Genomic DNA, 26212 nt, shown 5'->3' on the forward strand with positions numbered 1-26212 from the left:
CAGTTTCATCAAACACTGCTCAGAGGTCTAAGGGCCCGAGTTAGCCCCTGAAGCCTGTAATGCAAAGGACATGTGGAGACAAGCTGATTTCAGGACCTTATCAGGTCATTTGCGAGTTTGGACTCATGATGCTTTCAGCTCATCCAATGATGTTAAACTGAATCTTGAACCACTGTCCTTGGGTTATCACAATCTGAATGGCTGTAAGAATTTCGTATGGGAGGTGATCAACTATTAATCAGATATCATTTACCAAGGTGATAAACTATTATGATCGGATATCATTTATCTGCAATATCAAATGCTGTAGCGACTTGAGATTGATTTGTATATAGATTGGTAATGGATCAGTGTAACTTTTCTATTCTTTCACTTCTTTCAAAACAGTCTTTTCAATTCAATGTGCCAAGGCAAAGTTTACTTCTTTTTAATACATTTGCTGTGTTATGTTTTACAATTGTTATTATTTTTTAAATCTGAAAAGCATCTCTCTTACATTTTATCTTATCATTGTTTGTTTTCTCTTGTTTCCTTTCCATCTCTCCATGAACACGAAAGCCCATTTTGTTGGTAAGATAAATAAGGAAATGACATGATGGAGTTGTGGCTGTTATAATATGATGATGGAGCTCCTCTACCACATAAAGTGGATCGACACTACGCAACTAGTCTACCTTGTGATGTAGGATGTGCCACATATGCATTCTTTGCATTGCTGGACTAAAAGAAGCCCAAATAAAAGTGAAAGTAGTCCATCAGATCCGGGTCCAGTCCTAGGTAGGTCATGACTCATCGCGCCCCGACATTCAGGTACCCGAATCCCAAGTTCGTGAGTTTTAATATATTGATATTTATTACAATCCATATGATTCCATCAAATTTCATAGATATTTAGAGTCATCTAAAAGGAAAGTACTACTGAAATAATATAATGTCTACTAAATTCAACTTTCTTGACTTTTTTTTAATTATTTATTTATTTAATTTTTTACATTGACATTTGGAATTTAAATTGAACCTGAAGAATAAAAATTGAATTGAAATTCAAACTAAACCAAATTTTCTATAAAAAGAAAAATTAATAGTAGAGGCCCGCCTACTCATAGTATTCCAGCTCTACACTTGTGTATTTTTTTGTAGTAGGGTGAGTATAACAGCTCAGTAGGGTTATTTCTTACCCAAAATTTAAAATGTTCAGATTATATTAAATTTTTATAAACAAGAGAAAAAAAATAAAATATGGATAATAAAATAACATAAATTTAAGCACTGGAATCGTAAATATGTTATGCATATGATACTTTCCATGAATTATCATAAACAATTTTCGTCATCTCTTACAACACTGTACTCAAGTGGATGATCACATTGTATTAACGCCTACGCACCGGTACCTCGTGGTGATAGATCCATTTATACATTAGCTGGTTAGACTACTGCTCCAGTTGTACCTTTGATGTATGTCCACGCACACAATTGTACTTATACGCCATACACAAAGGAGACTCTAAAGGATCCAGTAGGTTCTAGGGTCTTTCACTCAAGGGACGCAATCGCCCTACTTGCTTACATTACATCCAACATATTAATATTGATGCTCAATGAATACTAAACATGCATGTAAGATGAATCATTGTTTCACAATAAAAAATATCAACGTAAAACTATCATGGATTTATTCACGTGCTTTTACTACATTTAAAAATTATTATAAGAATTAATAATTATTGAATTATCAAAATATCAATAATATAAATTTATTTGCTAATTAATAATTCTATATATAATTTCGTCGAAACTTTAATAATTAAAATACTTATATATATAATTTTTTTTTACTATTATTAATTTTAAGAATTACTGAGATTTGATAATGTATAAGAAATTTTATTTTAAATTCTAACTTTAATTAAATCAATTTTTTTTTACTTAAGTAAATATTAAATATAATAAATTATATTAGCATAAAACAAATTATTATTATTTTTATTCACTAAATTCTAAAATTTAGAATTTATGAATTTATTTTAATTATAACATAAACTTAACAAATAAATTTTTTTCTTCGATTGTTCTATTATTAAATTAAAATTTAATAAATTTATATAAATCAAGTATTTTTACAATTAAAGAATTAATTTATATTTAAATTTAACTTTGGATAAAACTTATTTAAATCAATCAAATTATAATATAATTTATTAAATAAATTCCAAAGCTGATGAATTTAATTTTTTTATAACAAAATTTATTTAAATTATTAATTTCTAAAAGTTAAGAATTAAAATTAGATTTTTTGTTATTTAAATCAAATTATACTTTCAACAATTTATTAATTAAGTTATATTATATTTTAAGCTAATTAAGATTCATTATATATATAATTTGAATATTAAATTAAAATTTTAATATGAACCAAACCGATTTAATTCAACAATTGTTTCAAGGTATATTTCAAAATTTCATAAATTAAGCCAAATAATTAAATAAATTTTAAATAAAAGATCAATCATATAAATAATTAATTTAAGTAATATAACTATTAAAATTTGGAATAAGATGACATAATAATAAGTTGGAAATTTTAAACTTTAAGTTAAGATTGCCTACCTGATTTGAAGTGCTGGACCAAACCTTATGCAGTACAAACCCGACGTATACACTCAATGTGCACAATGTTTAAAATTGAGTCTTGACTGACTCACACCTATGCACCATGCACATACTAACAATTGTTTTATGATTCTTAGGGTGGGCCTACACTCAAACTCTACTGGACCCACACTCATGCTGTAAGCTCATGGCTAAACCCCTGTTTATAAGGCTTATGCCATAATTGTTTTTGCATGTGCTTCATATGTGAAACAAGATACGATTAATAGTATTTCATGCATGAAAGAAAATGAATTTTTTAAAACTCTTATACTAAATACTAATTTCATTACTATATTTAATACTAATATTAAAAAGTTCCAACCTACGTAAACATATCTCATGCTAATACCTTTACTTCTATCTAAAATAATGTGCTTGTAAGCAAGATATGAAGTTAGAATACCGTTAATTAGATGTGTTCTTAGATAATTCAGATAATAAATGGTTTATATTTCTAGATGGGCAGGCCACATGACAGATTCCAATTCAACAGTTCAGACGATACGGTTCGCCACTGAATGGTTTTGATTGGTTAGACCATCTATTGGGAAGTAGGTCAGGATTGAACTCTTTGGATGGTTTAGATTAATGTGAGGATACATTGACTAGTTGATAAAGGTGAGTACCATGAGATTTGAATGGTCCAGATGGGTAGAGTGTTTGGAATGCCAGACATCCTACGTTTTACACACAAATTTTTTTTTTTTTTACTTGTATTTATATCCATTTATTTCTTATTCTCTTTCGCATGTGTGTCACATGTGAAGGGTGTATGGTGTGTGTGGTTTGATTTGGTACGTGCATGTATGCATAGGTTGGTTACATTTTATTCAGGTCATTACATGACATAACTAGGCCCAGGCGTGTCCGGTTTGAAGGAATTCATTCCAGATAGGGATAAATTTCCGTTTGAAGTGTGGACCGTAAATTAGTTGTAACTTTTGATCCAAGCATCGTCACGGAATACACTACCTATTGATCTTCATGTAACAATGCTTCCTGGGTCAATTGGCTTGCTATGCCAACCAAATTCACCAGAAAACGCAATGCACCCCTCCGGTCTAACATTACGATTTTTAGGAAAAATTTATTATTTTTAGAAATTTCTATTTTTGTCATTTGTTGTTGTTGTAGTTTTAAGAGTTTATGTCTTGTAGAAGTTGCTTGTAATTAGGTTGAGAATATTGTGGTAAAATTGGACTTTCTATTTTTGACAAATTAGGCTTTAGAAGAGTTTTACTATTTGGGATAATTTATATTCTATTCGAATTAGGACTTCTATTAGGGTTTTGGGTCTTTTATATAAATGATATAATTGAGCATTTTCAGATTAATTATTACAAAAAAATATCTGAATTTTCTCTCTTATTTTCTCGTGGACTTAAGAATTCTCCCTATGCTTTTAAGATTCTAATCACTTGAGGAAGATGGTGATCTTTCTCTTATTGTTTCACGCTCTTCCCTACATCAAGTGGTATTAGAGTGAGGCTTTTCTTTGGTTCGATGGCATCTAACAATGGTTTAGACGACAACTCCACGGATGAGGCTTCAGGGAACAATTCTATGACAATGACGACAATGTTCGAAGCTTTCTAATGGGAGAATATGCGAGTCATGCAAGGATTGCAGGCGACAATTAACTGTTTGATGAGAGCTTTAAGATAGACCCGTGTTTGTAATGATAAGCAGCATGAGATTGACGATGAAGCTCGTAGTCATAATGTTCGTGGTGTGACATTGATGATGAATCACAGGCCACCACCCGATAATGGTGAATCATAGGCCGCCACTCTGATCGTGAGGAAGCTTTTGTATACACCGAAAGAGGAGATAGATCCACAACGACACTATCTTTCGAATGGTGTGCATCGTGAACCAAAAGATCCGTGATCTAATCATAGATGGCGAGAGCATTGAGAATATTGTATTGAAGACTGGTGGAAAAGGTATAACTGAAGATAGAGAAGCACTACTCTCTATACATGATTGGATGGATAAAAAAAGTCAACGAAATAAAAGTAATTGAATGATTTCGCATTCCGTTCTTCATGGATAAATATTACAAGGACGAAGTAATGTGTGACGTGGTTGATATAAAGGCTTGTCGCATGCTACTTGGTCGATCGTGACAATACAATGTTGATGCTATGCATAGAGGCCATGATAATATATTTGTTTTTCTTAAAGATGGTAAAACGATTATCCTCACCCCTATGAGAGCGAAGAACCAACCCAAGACTTCTAAAGTGTAAGGGCGGTCTTGTAATGACTTGGATAAAATGTAACCAACCTATGCATACATGCACGTGCCAAATCAAACTACACATTCCATACACCCTTCACATGTTGCACACATGTGACACACATGCGAAAGAGAAGAAAAAATAAATGGATATAAATACAAGTAAAAGAAAAGAAAAGAAAAGAAAAATGTGTGAAACGTGGGAGGTCTAGCATTCCAAATACTCTACCCAAGGACCATTCAAATCTCATGGTACTTACCTTTATCAACTAGTCAATATAACTTCATATCAATTTAAACCGTCCAAAGAGTTCAATCCCTGACCTACTTTCCAATAGATGGGCTAACCAATCAAAACCATCCAGTGGTGAACCGTATCGTCTGGACTGTTGAATTGAAATTTGTCATGTGGAGTGCCCATATAGAAATCTAAACTATTCATTATTTGAACCATCTGAGTACACATCTAATGAATGATATTCTAACTCCATATCTTGCCTACGTGTACATTATTTTAGATAGAAGTAGAGGTATTAGCATGCAATATGTTTACGTAGGTTGAAACTTTTAAGCATTAGTATTAAATATAGTAATGAAATTGGTATTTAATATAGGAGTTTTAAAAATTCATTTTCTTTCATGCATGAAACACCATTACTCGTATCTTACTTCACATATGAAGCACATGCAAAAACAATTACGGCATAAGCCCTATAAATAGGGGTTTAGCCATGAGCTTACGGCATGAGTGCAGGCCCACTCTTAGAATCATAAAACAATAGTCAGCGTGTACATGGTGCATAAGTGTGAGCCCACCCTTAGAATCATAAAACAATAGTTAGTGTGTACATGGTGCATAATTGTGAGTTAGTTAAGATTCGATTTTAGATATTGTGCACATTGAGTGAATACGTCTGGTTTGTACTGCATAAGGTTTGGTCCACCACTTCAAATTAAGTAGGTGATCTTAATTTAAAGTTAAAAATTTTCAGCCTATCATTATGTCATTTTATTTCAAATTTTAATATTAATATTGTTAGATTAATTATTTATGTGATTGGTCTTTTTATTTAAAATTTATTTAATTATTTAGCTTAATTGTTGAAATTTTGAAATATACTTTGAAATAATTGTTGAATAAAATCGATTTGGTTCATTATAAAATTTAAATTAAATATTCAAATTATATAAAAAAATGAATCTTAATTAGCTTAGAATATAATATAACTTATTTAATAAATTATTGAAAGTATAATTTGATTTTTTAAATCAAATTTTAATTCTAAACTTTTAGAAATTAATAATTTAAATAAATTTTGTTATTAAAATAATCAAATTCATCAGCTTTGGAATTTATTTAATAAATTAGATTATAATTTGATTGATTTAAATCAATTTAATATAAAGTTAAATTTAAATATAAATTAATTCTCAAATTGTAAAAATACTTGATTTATATAAATTTTTTAAATTTTAATTTAATATTAGAACAATATAAAAAATATATATTTGTTAAGTTTATGTTATAATTAAAATAAATTTTAAATTTTAGAATTTAGTGAATAAAAATAATATAAATATTTTTATGCTAATATGATTTATTAGATTTAATATTATTTAAGTAAAAAATAATTTAATTAAAGTTAGAATTTAAAATAAATTTTTTTATACATTATCAAATCTTAGTAATTTCTAAATTTAATAATAATAAATTAAAAATATTTTATTGAAGTATTTTAATTATTAAAGTTTCGATGAAATTTTATATAGAGTTATTAATTAAAAATGTATTTTTTTAATAATTCAATAATTATTGATTTTTATAATAATTTGTAAGAGTAGTAAAAGCACGTGAATAAATCCATGATAGCATTATATTGTTATTTTCGATTGTGAAACAATGATTCATCTTACATGCATATCTAACATTAATTGAACATTGATATTAATATGTTAGATGTAACGCAAGCAAGTAGAGTGTTCGTATCCCTTGGGTGTAAGTCTCTAAAACCAGCAAGTAGGGCGATTGTGTCCCTTGGGTGAAAGACCTTAGAACCCACTGGATCCTTTGGAGTTTCCTTTTTGTACAATGTATGAGTTCAATTATGTGTGCGAACATGCATCAGAGGTACAACTGGAGTAGTGGTCTGACCAGCTAACGTATAAATGGGTCCCTCACCACGAGGTACCGGTGCATGAGCGTTAATGCAACGTGACCATCCACTTAGGTACGATATTGTAAGTGATTATAAATATTGTTTATGAGAATTTATGGAAAGTATCACATACATAATATATTTATGATTCTAGTGTTTAAATTCATATTATTTTATTATCCATATTATATTTTTTTCTTTTGTTTATAAAATTTTTATATATGAACATTTTAAATTTCAGGTAAGAAATGACTCTATTAGGCTGCTATGCTCACCCTACTATAAAAAAAAATGTATAGGTGCAAAACTGGAATACTATGAGTAAGCAGGCCTCTACTATTAGTTTTTATTTTTATTTAGAAAATTAGGTTTAGTTTAAATTTCAATTCAGTTTTTGTTCTTTAGGTTTAGTTTAAATTCAAAATTTCGATGTAAAATGTTTAGTTTAAATTTCAAATTTCGATGTAAAAAAAATATGTCAAGAGAGTTGAATTTAGTAAATATTATATTATTTCATTAGTAATTTTCTTTTAGATGACTCTAAATATCTATGAATTTGATGGAATCATGTGGATTATAATAAATATCAATGTATTAAAACTCGCTGATGGGGACATCACGCGCACATGCGCACGCACGCCGCCCCCCTACGCACGTACACCAGAAGAAGGAGGGCCCCTCCATCGATCTGGATCGATGATGACGTTCAAGGAGGGCCTCCTAGTTAGAAGACGGAGTTTGGTTCATTGAAGTGGGCCCGATAGTCAAGTAAAGCCCATTATGGGATCTCATGATCGGGGCCTGCTGGTCGGATTAAGTTCATATTTTAGGTTTTGATTATTTATGTTATTTAGAATATCATGAACGCTTTAGATTTCTTTGATTGGTTTTTATTTTTGTTTACTTCATCGCTAAGTAATTGGTTGTGCACATAGTGCGAGTTTTGGGGTATAGGGTTTTCCTATAAATAGGCACCCCTTGTAGTTCTTTTGATTCATTGAAGTTGAATAAAAATTCCTGCGTGTTTTTCTGCTCTCTGAGTTTTTGAGTTGTGAAAAAATTCAAGTGGGTGCGAAGCCCTCCCTTTTCGAAGGGCTAATTACCGTGGTGCGAAACCACGTTTATCCCAATCCGCCCCTCCATCTTATTTCATCCATTCCACGACCATCCTCGCTTCAAATCCGTTTGTTTTGCAGCTGTTCGTCTATCTACAACCAGTTTCCAGAATTTAGCCCTACAAGAGGGCCGAAACTTCGACGGAGCACTGCGCCTCGACCGTATGTCGTATCGCCACAAAACTTGGAAGGTTTGGAGACCTCTCCTGGCCGACCAAGGCCAAGGAGTTTGTTTTGTGAAACGGGCCCCGCTCGCACGTGCGGCCAGGCTTGTGCGCACGTACACCAGGCCCTATGTTGTCCGCACACGTGGACGTTTGCTGATTCCGCTTTTCCTTCTTATTTTCTCTTTTTTATACTAGTTTTCATAAACCCTAGCCCTAGATTGCATTATCCCTAATTTATTTGCTTTTTTTTATTTTTCATATTAGGGTTCCTTAAATTGAAATTGGGGAATCCCTTGGATTAGGGACTGATTACTATGCATGTGTGGCTGATTTCTATTTCCCTTTGAGCATTATTTGGTCCATAATTTTATTGATCTAGTCTAGCTTGTGTAGGCTTGGACCCATGCAGATTCTCCTTTATTTGAATGTTTGAGCTTTTTGTGTGGGATGTGGAATTACTATGTGATTGTTTTGAATTAGTATGATCTAAGCCTAAAATCTCGCACATCACATTTGAATTTCATGTCTTGCATCACTCACAAACTTGGGATTCGGGTCCCAAATGCCCTATTCGGGTACCCAAGTGTCGGGGCGTGACAGGTCTCTCGTAATTGTATGTGATTTCGTTAAAGAATTTGAGGAGATAGGGGAGATCAATTTATTAGTTGTAAAGAGGAAAAAAGTAGAACTTATGAATATTACAGAAAAGTTGAAATTAATGGCAGGAGTTCAAGGGGATTATGCCTTATGAACTTCCTCATGAATTGCCGCGTTTGATCTTATTCGAGGGTCAAGCCTACTTAATCACCCACATTATTGGATGAGTTTGAAATGCGAGATCTTGCAGGGGCAAGTGGATAAATTGATCTATAAGAGTCTAGTTAGGGAAATCATGAGTTCGTGTGCTGTGCCAGCCCTATACACAAAAAATATGCAAAAAAGTTATATGCGTCTAATGTCAAAGATAAAGAAGAGACTGATAACCATCGACACTAGAAGGTGTTTAAAGTGGATGATAACATACTAGTTCACCTACACAATGAGAAATTTTCAACTGAGACTTATAATAAGTTGAGGAATAAGAAGATCAGTCATGTTTTGATCCTTAAAAAATCAATGAAATGCCTATGTTGTTTATTTTCCTGAGGGCATGGAGATCTTGTAGACTTTCAATGTGGCGGACTTGTATGAGTATCATGAGTTCGAGTCCGTTGAATAACTCAAGAATGAGTTCTTTCCAAGTAGAGGGGATTGATGTAGGAAGTACCACAAATGCATTATTTGTATGGTTGGACCAAAAGAAACCCAAACAAAAGGTCCATCAGAGCCATGCCCATTCCTAGGTTGGTCATGGAGTAACTAGGCCCTAGGTGCGTTCGGTTTGAAGAAATTCATTTTGGATTGGGAGAAATTGTTGTTCGAAGTGTATATTATAAATTAGCTATAGCTTTTGATACAAGCATTGTCACGAAATGCACGACCTATGGATCTTTATGTTATGATGCTTCCTATGTCAACTGGCTTACTATGCCGGTCGATTTCATTTGTTTGCCAAAAAAACGCACTCCTCCGTTCCAACACTACGATTTTTAGGAGTTTAGATATTTTTGTTTTAGGAGTTTACATATTTTAGAAGTTGCTCGTAATTATGTTGAAAAAATTTGAATAAGGTTTATTTGGACTTTTTATTTTTAGCAAATTAGGTTTTAGAAGAGTTTAGCTATTTCGGGTAACTAAGAGTTTAGCTATTTCGGGTAATTTCCATTTTATTTGAATTAGGACTTCTATTAGGGTTTTGGGTCTTTCATATAATTGATGTAATTGAGCATTTTCAGATTAATTATTAAAAAAAATACCTGATTTTTTTTTTTTCTTATTTTCTTGTGGACTTAAGAATTCTCCCAATGGATTCAAGATTCTAATCACTTGAGGAAGACGGTGATCTTTCTCCTATTGTTTCACGCCATTTACTTTCTACTATTTTGCTGTCCTTTGTTTTTTGCTCTCACAGGTAGGGTGACAGAAGGGTCACCTCTGCTTCTGGTATCGAGTTTGTATGTCTTTTTTCTTTTGGCTCAATGAATTTGTCTCTTTCTTAGAAAAAAAGCGAAAGTTAAAACCACTAACACCTGACATTCATGGAATAAGATTTGAAAAGTAATCTTATTAGTGAGATCTTTGAACCATGAGTTTATCCAAGGGAAGACCCATTACGCTGACAATTCAGATTCACCATTTGCCTGCCACTTGAAGGTGGGCTCCACAACGATAGATAATGCTCTATCGTATCTCTACCAGATAAATAGACTAGAAAGTAAGAGGACATGAACAAGGGAGAGTGAAGTATCCCTTGCAACTAGAGCTGGCAACAGGATGGGTTGGCTTATTGGTTCTTGGGGCCCAACCTACTATTGGGTCCTGAAATTTAGGCCCGCAGGTTGTGCCTGTGCCTGAATCAAGGCCACCCTGGGTCCTCTTATGATCAATATGGTTCAGCCCTGGGCCTGAATTTGAACTCTAAATTAATAAACATGCCTGGCCTGGTCCTGATTTTACTGAGCCCATTGTTTCTCCTACTTAGACAATGGATTAAAAATCATCCTTTAGACCAATAGCATAAGATCATTATCATGACATCATCATCATCGAAGCCTTATCGGGTCGGCTATGTCAATTTCCTTATGCCATTCCACTCCATCATGAACCATATTTTCTATTAAACCATTGTTCATCAAATCTTTTCTTACTATATCCACCGGCGTCCTTTTGGACCTTCCCCTTACCCTTTTAAATCCTTCAACCGCAACCAACTCACTCTAACCGGTGCAGTTCTAGGTCATACTATAACATAAGATATTGTTGTCGTCATCATCATCATCTAAGCCTTGTCCCAACTAATTGAGGTTGGCCATACAAATCCTGTTCTAAGTACTCTATCAAGAATCATAACTAAAGTTGAATGCCCTAGCATGAGTTTGGAATGTTATATTGTCAGGCTCCATAATGAAAGTTATGGAAAAAGTTTCAAGCTAGCTGCCAACCTGGTGCAACCCTCCTTTATTCGGGCTTGGGACCAGCAACGAGAGCAGAAAACTCCCAGAGACACTATGTAATAGTCTATCACATGGGTTGATTAAAATCAATGAGCTCAGTCCATGAAACAAGACATGAATCGATAAAACAGATGCCGAAAACTAAACTGTAGCTTACCAGTAATAATCATATTCAGGTAGTTACCCATAAATGAATGGGGCCCAGCCGACACTGCATAATTGACTTCGTCTCATCAAATGCCAGACCACCATCAATGCCTGATGGAACCATTCCTGAATCAACTAGAAAGATGCCGTAACATCCACTCAATGCTCAAGAGGTCGATAAGGATGAACGAGAATTGATCTTCATTGACAATGATTGATGTTGAAGCTTCAACCACTTGATAGTGTCGATCCCACTTCGAATGCATACTGAAGTATTACTAAATGGAACTAAAGGGATATTACAAGTTTTAAATCACGAATGTAGAGTAAGGGCCTGTTTGGATTGCAAATTATATCAGTAATTATTTGTAATGATGATACTTTTACATTACTTAATTGTCAAAACATTGATAAAAACATATTGATGTTCGTGTTTGGATAGGAGATTTTCATTGTAATATAATGTAAAATTGTAATGATTACAATTTCTTTTATCTTCTGTTACATTTGCATCTGACTCTCGAATTACATGTTTAAACAAATGTTATAAAATCGCAATAATGAAGCTTTTACAATATATTACTAATGTAATTTACAATCCAAACAGGCCTTTAATGAAAATTATGAAGTGCAGTCACATCCAAACTTGTGAAATCTGAGACTGAATTTCAATCAGTTTTCAAATTCTGATTTCTTCCACATGCAAGTGGTATTGCTGCCTTTCAAAAACAAAAAAAAGAAGTGGTATTGCTGCAATTAGATTATCTGCCTGGTTTTCGTTCTTCACCAAAATGCTGTATGTGCTGCGGAATTGATTTACCTATAGGAAAGAAAACCTTGAAACAGGCAGCTATTCTCTCTGAAAATGTTAGTGGGGTCTCCATCGTCGTTATCAGTCTTCTCGAGCAAGGCCCATTAGATATGGGCCCCAGTTCTGAAACCTGAGGCTTAGCGACAACTTAAGATTGTCTCATTCCTCATCTTTCAATCCTATCAGAAAGAAAACCTTGAAACAGGCAGCTATTCTCTCTGAGAATGCTAGTGGGTCTCCATCATCATTGTCAGTCTTCCCGAGCAGGGTCCATTAGATATGGGCCCCAGTTTTGAAACCTGAGGCTTAGTGAGAACTTAAGATTATCTCATTCCTCATATTTCAATCCTATCTTATCCTGCCATACCTACCATTACCTACCATTCTCATTATTCTTTTACCTGTTATTCCACATCATTGGTTGCTTTCTGAACATGGGAAGAATCTGAAGCCAATAAAACTCATTCGATCCATTGTCCTGATACACATCAATGTACAGTCAGAAGAAAGTTCTGTCAAGATAAATCTAATCTGGAGGTTTGCTAATTCCACACGCACATACCATTATGAAAGACGGATCTTTCCATCAGGTGGGCTACCCTGATGAGATCTTCTGGCCTAATAATCAGGTCATTTCATACCTCAGGTGGGCCACAGAAAATGAGTGGACCCAAGGGCATCTATACAGTGGGCCCTGTGTTACCTCTGATCTTGTACACATCTGCAACTGTTGGTATGTGTAGAGTGCAAAGTGCAATCTTGCCTTCATCATCACATATTTTTCAACAGAGGATGCCCTGCATTCAAAATTGTCTAAGTTAGTCATCAAACATTCAATTCAGTACACTTAGTAGATCCCAGCCTTTCATCTATAGGGCCTACAGTGGGTAGGATGTGTCCAAAACAAACCTTTTGGGTCATCCAAACCACTGATTGGAGGACTCCGCCTACTACAAATCGGCAACTAGGGAAAAACTCCAGACTGTTAATGATCGATGGGTTAAAAACCTCAAAATGACATGAGGGAAGGAAATCAAGAATCCCCTTTTTAATACAACTGAAGTGATCATATGACTGGTGTGATTTTTTGTATCCAATACATGGTAAAGGAGATGAAAGAGTTAGAATCCGTGCATGCCACCTAAGTTAGTGCATGAAGATTTTTAATGCCCAACTTCCTTAGTAAAAGATGAAATTTACTATTACCAAGGACTTGGGTGAAAATATCTGCAAGTTGTACAGTGGCAGAGGATATCTTTTGGCGAATGAGGTGATAATAAATCTCTATATGAGATACTTATGAACAGTGAAAGAGTAGAAGAAAGTTGCTCTCTTATTATTATTATTATTTTAGTTTTTTGGAGAAGAAAGCTCTATTTTACTACCCAAAGGGGTAGGAGCAAAATTACCAAACGGACATAAATCTCTACTCTTTTCATTTTCAATTTCCCTTTGCTTGCATTGATTAAGTACTGATATTTTCCAGATCAGTTTATTCATTATTTGGGCTGCACATGTACCGTGCGAATATGGACAACCTGTCATTTTTCTTTGCAAGCTGAATCTTGACGCAGAGATGAATGTGATGAGGTGATCACCGTCTTCCTCAAGGATAACTACTCCGAATTCACAGAGCTTCTCTGGACTCCTTAGAGAGACTTCTGGAGTCCACGAGAAAAAAGAAGCAAAATATAAATAAATTTTATAAAATTCGTAATTTGATTGATAGATGAAATAAACGAGTTCACAACCCTTTAAATATAGATATTAAGACATGGGAGAAGTTTCAGAATCAAACTATAACTAAAACTCCTATAAATCGTGACTGAATATAAATAGTAAACTTACTATTTGTCGTGATGTCTACTAGTGTGCATGGTTTTTGGCCAAAAATAGTAAGTGTCCTATTTGGCCGAACCATGATGTTCTCTCAATTATTCTAAGCACTTTTTATGTTGGGCGCAACTCTTAAAACCTAATGGATGAAGAGTTATATTCAAACTAAAACTTACTATATATAGTAAAAATGAAAATAAAACGGGATTTCGACCGTCGATCTGATGGTATTTTGCAAATTCGACGTGGGCAACCCAGCGTATTGGGGTTGGGTGGCTAAAGTAGCTCGTCTTATCCCAAAATCATATATGGTACGTCTGATAGCTCATTCCGGTTTGCAAGATACCTCTGTTTTAAATTCTGATGGTCCAGATCACTTCTGCTTCGAATTGGGCCTTGTCTGATCCATCTTGTCCATGAAACTGTCCACAACCTGCTCTATATCAAATCTCCTCGCAACACAGGGCCCACCTGATGAGTAGACCAACTTAATCTTTATGCAGGGGCATGAATGGTCCCATGATGCAGATAGATGTGATAAACGGTTACAGAATCTCAAGCCCCTTTTTATAAATACATGAGAGAAGGAATGGGGGAGAGCACAGAGGTTTTGAGTGAAAAAAAAAATGCAGAAGGCATGGCTTTACAAGGAGTACGGTCCGAAAGAGGTCCTAAAGCTGGAAGACTTTCCCTTCCCAACCACTCTTCTACATAACCAACTGCTCGTGCAAGTCCGAGCTGCCGCTTTGAATCCTATCGATTCCAAGATGCGCCAGCGTCCTATATTCCCCACCGATTTCCCTGTGAGTTATCATTACAACAACTTTCTTGGCACAAGTGCCCACACCGTGCACGTGTAAGATATCCATGTGGCTTTCCAGGTGAGTACCATCATGATCCTGCCCTGGTCCGAAAGTCAGGCCGATGGGATTGAAGTGAGTAGTTAGAAAAATAGATGATTGGGCTCTGATTTATGGACCAGGGCACGTTCATTGTGGCCCAGAATCTTATCTTCCACACGTGCCAATCTGGTACATGTGTGGCATCCAATTCTGTGACATGTGGAATTGTCCGGTGGGTCAGACCTCCATTTTCCCAAGTGCATAGCCTTCTTGGCAGTTGAGCAGCTTGAGTTTTAGGCCAAATGATCTACCCTTGTTCGGCCCACCTTGATATGTGATTCAGAATTCTTATGTGTGCTCATGTAGTTGCATGTGTGAGTTTATGCGAAGGGCTCAGTCTAGAGAGCTTGTATTTGGAATGCGTTAGAATTCAAATCACAAATTTAAAGTGATTTAGAATCCTCAACAGCTATGTTTGGCAACTTATAATTGAAATGAACTAATTTTTTTTTAATAGAAATATATTTACATAAGCTTCGATTTAATTACTAAATCAACTTTAATATTCCAAATTAGTGTATAAATTTGATAAAATGATTATAATAAAATTATTGAAATATATACTTCGGCAAAATTGGGAGTCTTGGGTGAGTTACACATATAAGAATTACAAATGAGCAACTTGCGAATATTTTTTAACCATTGATTTACATAGCTAATGTTCGGATAGTTTGGATCATTCTATTAATGTGATTTTAATGATGTAGCCGATGATGAAATCGTTTTGGAGTATTATTAGTGTGCCATGTGCACAATTGATTAGTATTATCATGCATACAACTCTCTTAAGGCAGATGTGATATTTCAACGACCTATAATACAAGGTCCTAATACTCACCACGCAGGTGGTTCCCGGGTGCGACATGGCTGGGACTGTGGTCGCCAAAGGCGACGGCGTGTCTAAATTTGAAATCGGCAACGAGGTTTATGGCAACATTCAGGACTTCAATGCCCCTGGCCCACTTAAGCAGCTAGGAACGCTGGCCGAGTACATTGTGGTTGAGGAAAGCTTGGTAGCTTCAAAGCCTGCTAATCTGACATTTGAGGAAGCAGCCAGCTTGCCGCTGGCTGTTCAGACTGCTATTGAAGGCTTTGAAACAGCTGAGTTCAAGGAGGGCCAGAGCATTTTTGTGGTCGGCGGTGCAGGCGGTGTTGGAACCTTGGTTGTTCAGCTAGCCAAGCATTTCTATGGTGCTTCTCACATCGCTGCGACAACAAGCACTCCGAAGGTGGATTTCGTTAAGAGCTTGGGAGCAGATACCGTCTTCGATTATACCAAGATCAAATATGAAGAGATCACTGAAAAATTTGACATCCTCTATGACACCATTGGTACGTATAGATCATCTAGGGTCCATCGTGATGTTTATTTGCCATCTAACTTGTTCATGAGGTCAAACAGACTGGATGAAGGAAAAACACAAATATCAGCTTGAAATAAAACTTCAGTAGTCCCAAGAATTTTCAATGGTAAGTGTTCAATCACCACTATTTTCTATAGCGGGATTTACAGAACTTGCTCATATAGGGAGCAAATGTAAATCCATTTAACCTATTTACAGAACTTTTCAAAAATTTAACCCCAGTCATCCTAATCCAATAGGGATCAAATGTAAATCTATTTAACCTAATCCTAACCTTTCCAAGTATCCTCAAACCCAGTAACAAATGCAATTCCATCCCACCTAATCCCATATAATACCATGAGCCAAGCGCCCCCTTAAAAATCAAAGTGATCAAACTAGGATAGCCATCTGGTCACTGGCTGACCTGCTTCTGAGCAGGTTTGGGCCAAGCTAAATGGCTAGTGGATCAGGCTGGGGTTAGAAAATGTAGCCTATCCAAGTAAATGGCTCAGGCTCAACTTGAACCCTGCCCAACCCAGCCAGACCTTCAATAGGTTGGGCTAGACGATCTGACCTAACTAGCCCAAAACCCAAAACATTTTAGTAGATGATTAGTACTTTTGTTATGATTCTTCAGGGGATTGCAAGAACTCGTTCGTAGTGGCGAAAGATGAGGCTCCGATCATCGACATAACATGGCCACTGACGCATCCAAGGGCAATCTATTCGAGCTTGACTGTTAGCGGGGACAATCTAGAGAAGCTCAGGCCATACTTAGAGACTGGGAAGCTGAAGGCTGTGATCGATCCCAGTGGCCCATATCATTTTAAGGACGTGATCGAAGCTTTCCGATATTTGGAGACCGGGCGAGCTAGAGGGAAAGTGGTAATCTCTCCCTTCCCTTCTTGGGCCTCACCTAGCTACGTTCCACGTGAGAATAACATTGCAACTGAAATGGTTGCTCTAAATGCAACCGTTTATTGACTCGGTGAACCGTACGCATGCACACAGAAACTGGAGTTATTCAATCCACTGTATTATTTCTAATAGCCAATGGTTGTAAAATGCGGGAATCTATGCTCTATATCGCTTCTAATAGGAGAATATGGTAGTGTATTGTATCTATTCGTAATGTATGACTCGCGATTGGATACTGACCGAACATTGCCCAATCGGATGGTCGCTAGCATTCAGATAAGGGCCTGCAAAATGAACGGCTAGATAATTTTTACTCTGGAGAAGAAGTTTCATACTCTTGCATAAGTAGGATACAAGAATTCAAATTACACTGCTCTGTGCGAGAAACTTCAGTTGCCAGTATAGCTTAGTGTCCACAAGATGGACGATTCTGATAAGCAGACCAGTCAGCATGTGGGCCTACCTATGATCATGCCAAACCATTGGTTATGAGGGGTCCACTACAGATTGTACTGCGATTGGGTGATCTTAGCCTTTCAAGTAAAATCCTGAAAAATGGACGGTGCAATCAATTTTGCTCCCACCGTCCATTAGAATGCCGTGGATGTAGACTTTTGCCTTGGCAACTTTACTTGAAAGTAGAGATTGGGACACCTTGTACATTTTACAGCATTTCCCCACCGTACATGCTTATGTTTCAGAAATCACATGTTCATCTGATTGCTTGTGCTTCCCACTTGAAGATGGGGAGTCTGCCATAGAGTAGCGCCAGGCCTCTGTGTAATATAATTAACATAATATAAACCGAAAAATCGTTTTGCAAAAAAGAAAAAGAAAGTGCTGGCTTCAAAGCTTATTACTAAGGTCAAATGCGCTAGTGCCTGAAAAACGAGCTTCAAAAGAAGGCGGCATTAGCAGATGAAAAACGTGAGCGCACCTGCGCAAGACTTTGCTGGCTCGCGTCATGAAGCTCCGCTTGTTGCTTTCTTTACCTTACTACATAGGGGGAGTCTCTTGCTGGCTAGCGCATGCAGGGTGCTTACTATTACTCATCTATAGGGAAGACTAGATTTGCGGCAGTGGATGGCCTGTGTAAGGGATGAAATTGGCACCATCACCAAGGATATCTTGGGCGACATGATATGGTTGGATTTGATTAGGCCACTTGTTGTTATAAAGCCCAGCACAAAGTATGTTTGAAAGTTAATTGCAAATGTCGTCTCTAACATCAAGACATGGCCCAATCAAATACCATCTTATTAGATTACTAAGGATATCCTTGGTGAGTCAATCATATACAATCTGATTTCTGTTTGAGAGTTGTTCAGTTGAGCCCATATTTGATTGGGCACCATTTTTTACTATGGCATATAGCTCAATCAAATCTTACCCACTTTGGATTATGGAGATATGCTTGGTAATTCAATCATTTAATTTAATATGTAATTCATCGGGTCTCATTTTTTAAAGTAGCATGTTGTTATCAAATCCCACCATATCCGTATCCATATCCCTGTGGTTTAGATTGCCCGGCCTGCTTCCGTGTATACAAGACTGAAATCACATTCAGGCATAAATCACTTTAATTTCGCTGTCACTTTATCTATAAATTAAAGCAAAAGATTCCTTTGGACAAGGGGCTGCGTACGTGGTAACCCTCTCCTCCTTTCTATACTCCTTTTTCTTTCATTTTTTATTTCTTTTTATTTTATTTTGTTTAGAATGTGATGTAGAGATAAATACTACATGACGGATCAGAATAGGATGTTTGGGGACTTTAGCCGTTGGTAGGATACCTAAAACAACTCTCAAATTGATATTTCAGCCCTTTGATTAGGTCCTGTTTTGGAGCGTGGATTTGTAACCCCCGGATTCGGAACCACCGGGATTAGAAACCCCCTGGATTTGCAATCCTCCCATTGTGTTTGGCACCTTAGAATGTGAATCAACTTTAATCCAAAAGTATCTATCCATGGTATATTTACAGGGATTTGAATTTAATTACTAAATCAACTTTAATATTTCTAATTAGTGAGATACGATAGTTTTTGATACAATGGTTGTGATAAGCCCGCTGAAATATATGCTTTGCCCGAAAATGATGAAATTCCAAGTCTCGGATGGGCCACAAGCACAAGATCATGTCTGAGTGACTAACCAACGATTTTTAACAGTGATTTACATGGACAATGTTTAGACGGTACGGTACAATGTTTGGATGGTGTTGATCATCATTAGTGGGCCATATGCTCAATAGAATGATAGTGTATAGTGACACACATGTTACACTAAATGATTTTAGGTGTAATCCAAGCTCGTGGATTGCAAACCCCCTCAAAGAGGGAAAGGGATTGCGTTCCCCGTGCGGAGCTTTATGGGAGCCACCGTGATGCAAATGTCTTATCCATGCCGTCCATCCCTAGTAATAGATGATTATACTCTATGAACCCAAAAATGAGGCAGAACCAAGGCTTAAGTGGGCCACAAAGTGGGGATTGAAGGCCTACCATTAAAAACTTCTTGGGAGCTGCAGAAGTTTCAGATCAAGCTGATATTTGCGTTTTCAAATCATCCTGGTCTAAATGACCTTATGAATAGGTTGGATGGTAAAAAACATCACAGTGGCCCTTAGAGAGGTTTCAATGGTGGGTGTCATTATCACTACTGTTTCCTTTTGTGTGATCCACTAGAAATTTGGACTTATCACACAATAAAATTATCTTTTAATAGGCATGGACAGCGTGGATAAGACGTTTACATCACGGTGGCCTCAGAAGAAAAGTAAAAGCTTTCTTATTACTGATAAAAGTGAACGTGAGTACAAGAGCCATAAGTTGTTCTTTTTTATAGAGGTCAGTATAAGGTATTTTTAGTACAAGATATTTTAGATAGTCAGAGTGAGCTGTGCAGAATCCGTCATTAACTATTGCAGATTTTGTAGGGCTATACTTCTTCTTTTGATGAGTTGGAATCATTATTTTGAAATTCAAATTCTCTTGATGAGTTGGAATCACGCTGTTTATTTTGAAATTCAAATTCTTTTGATGAGTTGGAATCACGCTGGTTATTACCCTCCCACAAACTTGGCCGGGGGTAGAGGCGAAGTTTGTTTCTAAAATGTTGCAAGAGTGCTTTTGACAGTGGTTTTGTGAATATGTCAGCAACTTGATTGCAAGTGGAGACATGACGAGTAACAAGAAGACCAAGTGCAACCTGCTCTCGCACAAAATGATAATCCAGTTCGATGTGTTTGCTACGAGCATGAAAGATGGGATTGACAGTCATATGTAAAGAACTCATATTATCATAGAATAGAACCGGTGGACGTGACATTGGAATCTTTAAGTCACGAAGTAGAAAAGTGAGCCAGATGAGTTCAGCAGTGGCATGGGCCATGGCTCGGTATTCAGCCTCTGTACTAGAGCGAGAGACAGTGTTTTGTTTTTTTGCACATCAAGAAATGAGATTTCGTCCGAGAAAAGTGCAGTAACCAGAAGTGGACTGTCTGGTGGAAGGACATCCTACCCAATCTGCATCAGAGAAAGCACATAGATCAAGTGTAGAGTGTGAAGAAAAATGGAGACCGAGGTGTATAGTACCCTTGACATAATGAAGTATCTGTCGCACCATCTTCATATGTGCAAGTGTAGGTGCATTCATAAATTGGGAAGCATAATTAACACAAAATGAAATGTCAGGTCGAGTAAGTGTAAGATACTGAAGTGCTCCTATAATACTTCTGAAATGTTGGGGATCCTCCAGTGGTGTGGTGTCGTTAAGAACTTTGGTTTTAGACTCCATGAGAGTGCTTATGGGTTTACAGTCTACCAATTGTGTTTTTTCAAAGATGGTAAGAGCATAGTAAGATTGTGACAAGTGAAGTCCATCTTGTGTTGGAGTAATCTGAATACCCAGGAAGTGGTGAAGAGGGCCAAGATCCTTCATTGCAAATTCGGAACTCAAGATTTTGATGAAGTTGTCCAATAACGTTTGACTAGAACCTGTGAGAAGCATATCATCCGTATGTAGCAGTAGAATTAAGGTGCCACGTGGAGAGTGTAACATAAATAATGAAGGATCAGCTAAACTGCAAAAAAAATCATGATGGATCAGAAAAACACTAAAGCGATCAAACCAGGCTCGTGGAGCTTGTTTCAAACCGTAGAGAGCTCGTTGTAGCTTGCAAACATGTTAAGGATGGTTGAGATCAGTCATGCCAGGAGGTTGGTCCATGTAGATGTCCTCCGTGATGTTACCATGAAGAAAAACATTCTTTACATCAAGTTGATGTATGTCCCAATGTCGAACCATCAGCTTTGAGTTTTGACTTGAATACCCACTTCGAGCCAATGACATGCATGTGGCGTTGGCAAGGAATGAGCTTCCAAGTGTGATTATGATGTAGATCCTCAAGCTCTTCAAGCATTGCCGACCTCCAACCTGCATGACGGAGAGCAGACTGCACATTTCATGGCTCTTGAGGGACATCTTGTGTGCTTACTATCAACGCATATTTTGGATTTGTTTTCTGAATTCCATGTTGTGATCGGGTAATAATTCTGTGTGGGGGTGACGAAGTTGACACTGTTGTTTCCTCGGGTTGTGTACCATGGTCTTGTAAATGCACCAAAGAATCAGTGTTAGAAAGCATATACTGTTGAGAAGTATTATAAGGGAGACAAGTATTAGGATGGGCAGTGTTATCGTCACGAAGAGAGTTTGGTGGAGAGGAGGGATGCTCAGTTGGGAGGTGCGTATTAGATGATGAAGCTGGGAGGTCTAGATGAGACGTTACTGAATCGTGTCTCATAGATGATGGTGAAGTTGGCGGTTCAGGTAAATGACTTTGATATCGAGGCGAACTGTTCAGGTGTTGAACCACTTGCACATTTTGTCATTTGTCATGAGTAGGGGTCGTATTGCTTAGGATGTGTGGATTTGGTAGAGGAATGTCAAAATCACTAGAACCTGCAGAAGAGATAGAAGAGTTAAATTGATCAATAGGCAATGTAATCCACGAGTCAAAAATACTGAGCTGCCGATCCAGGGTTGGTAACATGGTATGTGTACGATTATCTTTGAAAGGAAAGCTGGTTTCATCAAAGACTACATGTCGTGAGATGAAGATTTTTTTGTTGAAGGGGTGAAAACATTTGTACCCTTTGTGCCTGTCACTATATCCAATAAAGCACAAGTTATGGTCTTTGGATCAAATTTGTTTGTCCTTGTATCCCAAGTATAAGGAAAACATTTAGATCCAAAAATACGTAAGGAGGAATAAATTGGATGAGTACCATGGAGTTTAAAGAATGATGTATCATTGTTAAAGGCAGAGGAAGGAAGACGGTTGATAAGATATACCATAGTTTGGAAAGCCTCAACCCATAGGTATAAAGGGGCACCAGAGTGAAATAACATAGTCATACCTAGTTCTCGAATAATGCGATGTCATCTTTCAACCATTCCTGTTTGCTCTGGTGTGTAGGGACAGGAAATATGGTGAACTATATCCTGTGCTTAAAAGTGAGACGATAGTCTTGTGTTGACAAATTCACCACCGCCATCAGAATGAAAGATTTTAAAATTTTTTTTTATCAAATTGTCGCAGGACATTGTTCAAAGGCCAGAAAAGCATCTATAAAATCAGACTTATTTTTTAGGAGAACAATCTAAGTGTATCGTGAATGATCATCAACCAAACAAGCATAATAACGAAATTTTCCTAGAGAGGTAATAGGCGCAGGTCCCCATAAATCACAATGAATTTTAATAAAAAAACTGAACTGGTATTGTCTGAATAATAAAAAGATAGTTTACTCAGTTTGCCAAACTGACAATTGTCACAAACATGTCTTAATTTATTGGACCCTGAAACATCAATCAATCCCTTATTTTTGAGAACGTGAACAGTAGACTCTTGAGGATGGCCAAGACACTGATGCCATACTTCTGCAGACCCGGATCTAGACCGATTGGAATAGTGAAGTTCAGGTGGACTGCTGAGGACATAAAGATCGCCCTTGCGGGTTCCTGTCATTACCATGTGACCTGTATTCCGATCTTTAAGACAAAAATTTGTATTAGAAAAATCACAGGTAACATGATATTGATTAGTTAATTGACTAATGGAGAGGAGATTTTTGGCCAAGTGTGGTACAAGCAAAACATCATGTAAAAGAAGTGTTGTGGTTTTATTGTTGATATAGGCATCTCCAATGGCTTTAATTGGCAGAGGTGTACCATCACTAATCAAAACAGAGTCTGAACCTATATAAGAATGTAAATTTTTTAACATACCTTTGTTACCTGTCATGTGATTGGAAGCTCCTATGTCTGTGGTCCATTTAGTATCGGCAAGGGTGTTGTCAAGGGTGAGAGCAGTCAAGGCTTGTGGCACTTCGTCACGCTGCAGTGGAGGCTTTAGTACATACCAGCAAATCTTGACAATATGTCCCATGACACCACAATACTGGCACCGATCATCACGATACATTTCTCTTTTAGCGGAGGTCATTCTACGTTGGCCAGGTGGTGATGGTCTTCGGGCCATACTAGCTTGAGGGTTTTGATTATTGTTGTCACGGCGAGATTCTTGATTGGAGTTTGAACCTGCAAAAAGAGTAGAGCCCGCAAGATTTGGTGAGTTATTATAGGCTTGAAACCTCTACCATGGGAGTTGAATGAAACTTGTGACTCTCGGCTGTGATTAGCTTGTTGTTGAGGGCATTATTTTTGGCGATGGAAGGCATATTGTGGAGTTTGAGAGGAGGCTCCAAACAAGGTTTGTCTTTGTTCATATTTGCGTTGTTTCTGACTATAGAAGGCGTATTGCGGAGTTTGAGAGGATGTTCCAAACAAGGTCTGTCTTTGTTCATATCCTTGAAGGAGAGATACCAGCTCAGTATAGCTTGGATGTGGAGGTTTGAGAATCGTAGTGGCAAAGGTCTCATAGTTTGGACCAAGACTTGTGACCAGAGAAAAAACCTTGACCTTGTCCGTCACTGGGCAACCAATAGCGCAAGGCTATCACACAGACTTTTGAATTTGCGAAGATATTCAGCCAGAGAGACAGTCTCATCTTTGCGAAGATATGTGAGTTGCTGATGAACAGTATACTCCCTTTTCTAAGAGTCCTGTGCGTAGGCCTCCTTGAGAGCATTCCATACAACTTGTGAAGTCACTAAACCAATGACTAAGCCGAGAGCTTGCTCAGTAAGAGTGCCTATGAGCCAACCTCGGAGTAGCCTATTAGATTTTCGCCAAGCAATAAATTCTTTTGTAAGATCGGTTGATGGTGATAGTTTGAATTTGGTAGGAGCTGTTGTTGCACCTGTGAGATGTCCAACCAGATCCTGGCTTTCAGTTAGAGCAAGGGCTTGCTCACGCCATAATGGGTAGTTTTCTTGGGAGAGTTTGAGGGTGATGAAGTTTCCTATGTTGAGTGAAAGGGATGCCATTGAAATTTATGTGTAGTGGGCTTTGGGTACTCACACAACTCTGATACCACGAAGAAAAGTAAAAGCTTTCTTATTACTGATAAAAGTGAACGTGAGTACAAGAGCCATAAGCTGTTCTTTTTTATAGAGGTCAGTACAAGGTATTTTTAGTACAAGATATTTTAGATAGTCAGAGTGAGCTGTGCAGAATATGTCATTAACTAGCAGATTTTTTAAGGCTATACTTCTTCTTTTGATGAGTTGGAATCACACTGGTTATTAGCCTCCACAGATCTTTGCCCGGATGGATTACCGTCCGGGCAAAGGTAGGACGTAATCCGCTTCGATCAAAAGGGGATTGGAAACCCCTAGAAACCTCCTGTTCCTTTATGTTGCCAAACCCCTTCCAATCCACGGTGCCAAACGATCCCTTATTATAAGAATAAAGGCCCCGTTCATATTCAGAGAAAAGGATCATGCAATAAAATAATCGATAACTTGGTTCCCTGGTAGTTTGTTTTAAAAAAATCACTAACAATTCCAAATACTCGTACGCACGCGCGGAGCAAGTAGCGGAAATTACCAAAAGATAGCACCTGTGAATAAAACGATGTTCAAGCCGGGAATTTCTGATATGACCCGCGTCTTTTCACAGTATACTTGGGTTTTGAATTCTGATGTGGGGTCCCTGAGTCGGTGATTGGTAATCGATGCTTTTGATCTGTTGCAGCCCACCGTGGATGGACTGCACCTCAAAAATCTCATACACAGGATAATTTTAAACCATTTGATTTGTGTCCCACGGATAAACGGTTGACAAAAGAAATACGATAACGTTCCACAATGAACTGAAATAAGATTCAAGATTGGTCGCTGAGATCTTCCAGCATGGTCAATGCACAGTGTCAGGCAACAGACTGATGGTCTGGATTACCACCGTACATGATGATGTACGGATGGTAGCTCCGGATGGTGGGCCTCATAGTGGTTATCACATTGATCCAGGAATCCAAGCCGACCAACGTAAGGACTTTTCCCGGTTGAGCCTGGGCGGGTGACAACTTTGCTCCTTTTTTGGATGGCTAGGATTATCCCGTGAATGTGGTTTTTGACCTTTCGTACCACCCATATCACTGAAGGAGATTCCTCAGGTGAACCACTTGGACCTATTGACACACCTAAGTCGATAAGACAATAGCGGATTTTTTCTTTCGTCCCATGAACTCTCTAGATTTTCGTTTCGCCGAAGCTTATTAGGCCCATGGGTTCGGGACAGGAATGACTTTTGAGATCCCATAACAAATGCGCCAGACCTGTGTTTTGGATCCACCTAAAGGCCTGAAAACACATCTTGACCCAGCCCAACTTGCTGATTGGTTGGTGTGCTTGTCCTGGTGCGGTCATGCACGGTTAAGCCAGTAGGCCAGG

At 37.2% G+C, this 26212-nt stretch overlaps 1 protein-coding gene across 2 annotated transcripts; it reads left to right on the plus strand.

Moving 5' to 3' along the window:
• Positions 1 to 118: 118 nt before the first annotated feature.
• LOC131233123 (2-methylene-furan-3-one reductase-like) lies at positions 119 to 17587 on the plus strand. Of its 2 annotated transcripts, none has more exons than XM_058229728.1 (3): positions 119 to 257; positions 15930 to 16416; positions 17068 to 17587. In XM_058229728.1, exons 2-3 carry the CDS (start codon positions 15948 to 15950, stop codon positions 17412 to 17414), a joined length of 816 nt encoding a protein of 271 aa, XP_058085711.1. In that variant the 5' UTR covers positions 119 to 257; positions 15930 to 15947; the 3' UTR covers positions 17415 to 17587. The 2 variants fall into 2 exon arrangements, with proteins under 2 accessions (XP_058085711.1, XP_058085710.1); XM_058229727.1 differs by lacking the exon at positions 119 to 257 and adding an exon at positions 14774 to 14985.
• Positions 17588 to 26212: the final 8625 nt, after the last annotated feature.

Source organism: Magnolia sinica, chromosome 18 (assembly GCF_029962835.1).
Source record: "Magnolia sinica isolate HGM2019 chromosome 18, MsV1, whole genome shotgun sequence".
Classification (NCBI taxonomy): Eukaryota; Viridiplantae; Streptophyta; class Magnoliopsida; order Magnoliales; family Magnoliaceae; genus Magnolia; species Magnolia sinica.

Bases quoted from the DNA above. Each gene is read 5' to 3' on its own strand.
- LOC131233123 (XM_058229727.1), top strand. From the start codon at position 14,809: ATGCAGAAGGCATGGCTTTACAAGGAGTACGGTCCGAAAGAGGTCCTA. The intron at 14,986-15,929 runs GTGAGTTATCAT...CTCACCACGCAG, and splicing joins TATTCCCCACCGATTTCCCT to GTGGTTCCCGGGTGCGACAT. The intron at 16,417-17,067 runs GTACGTATAGAT...ATGATTCTTCAG, and splicing joins CATCCTCTATGACACCATTG to GGGATTGCAAGAACTCGTTC.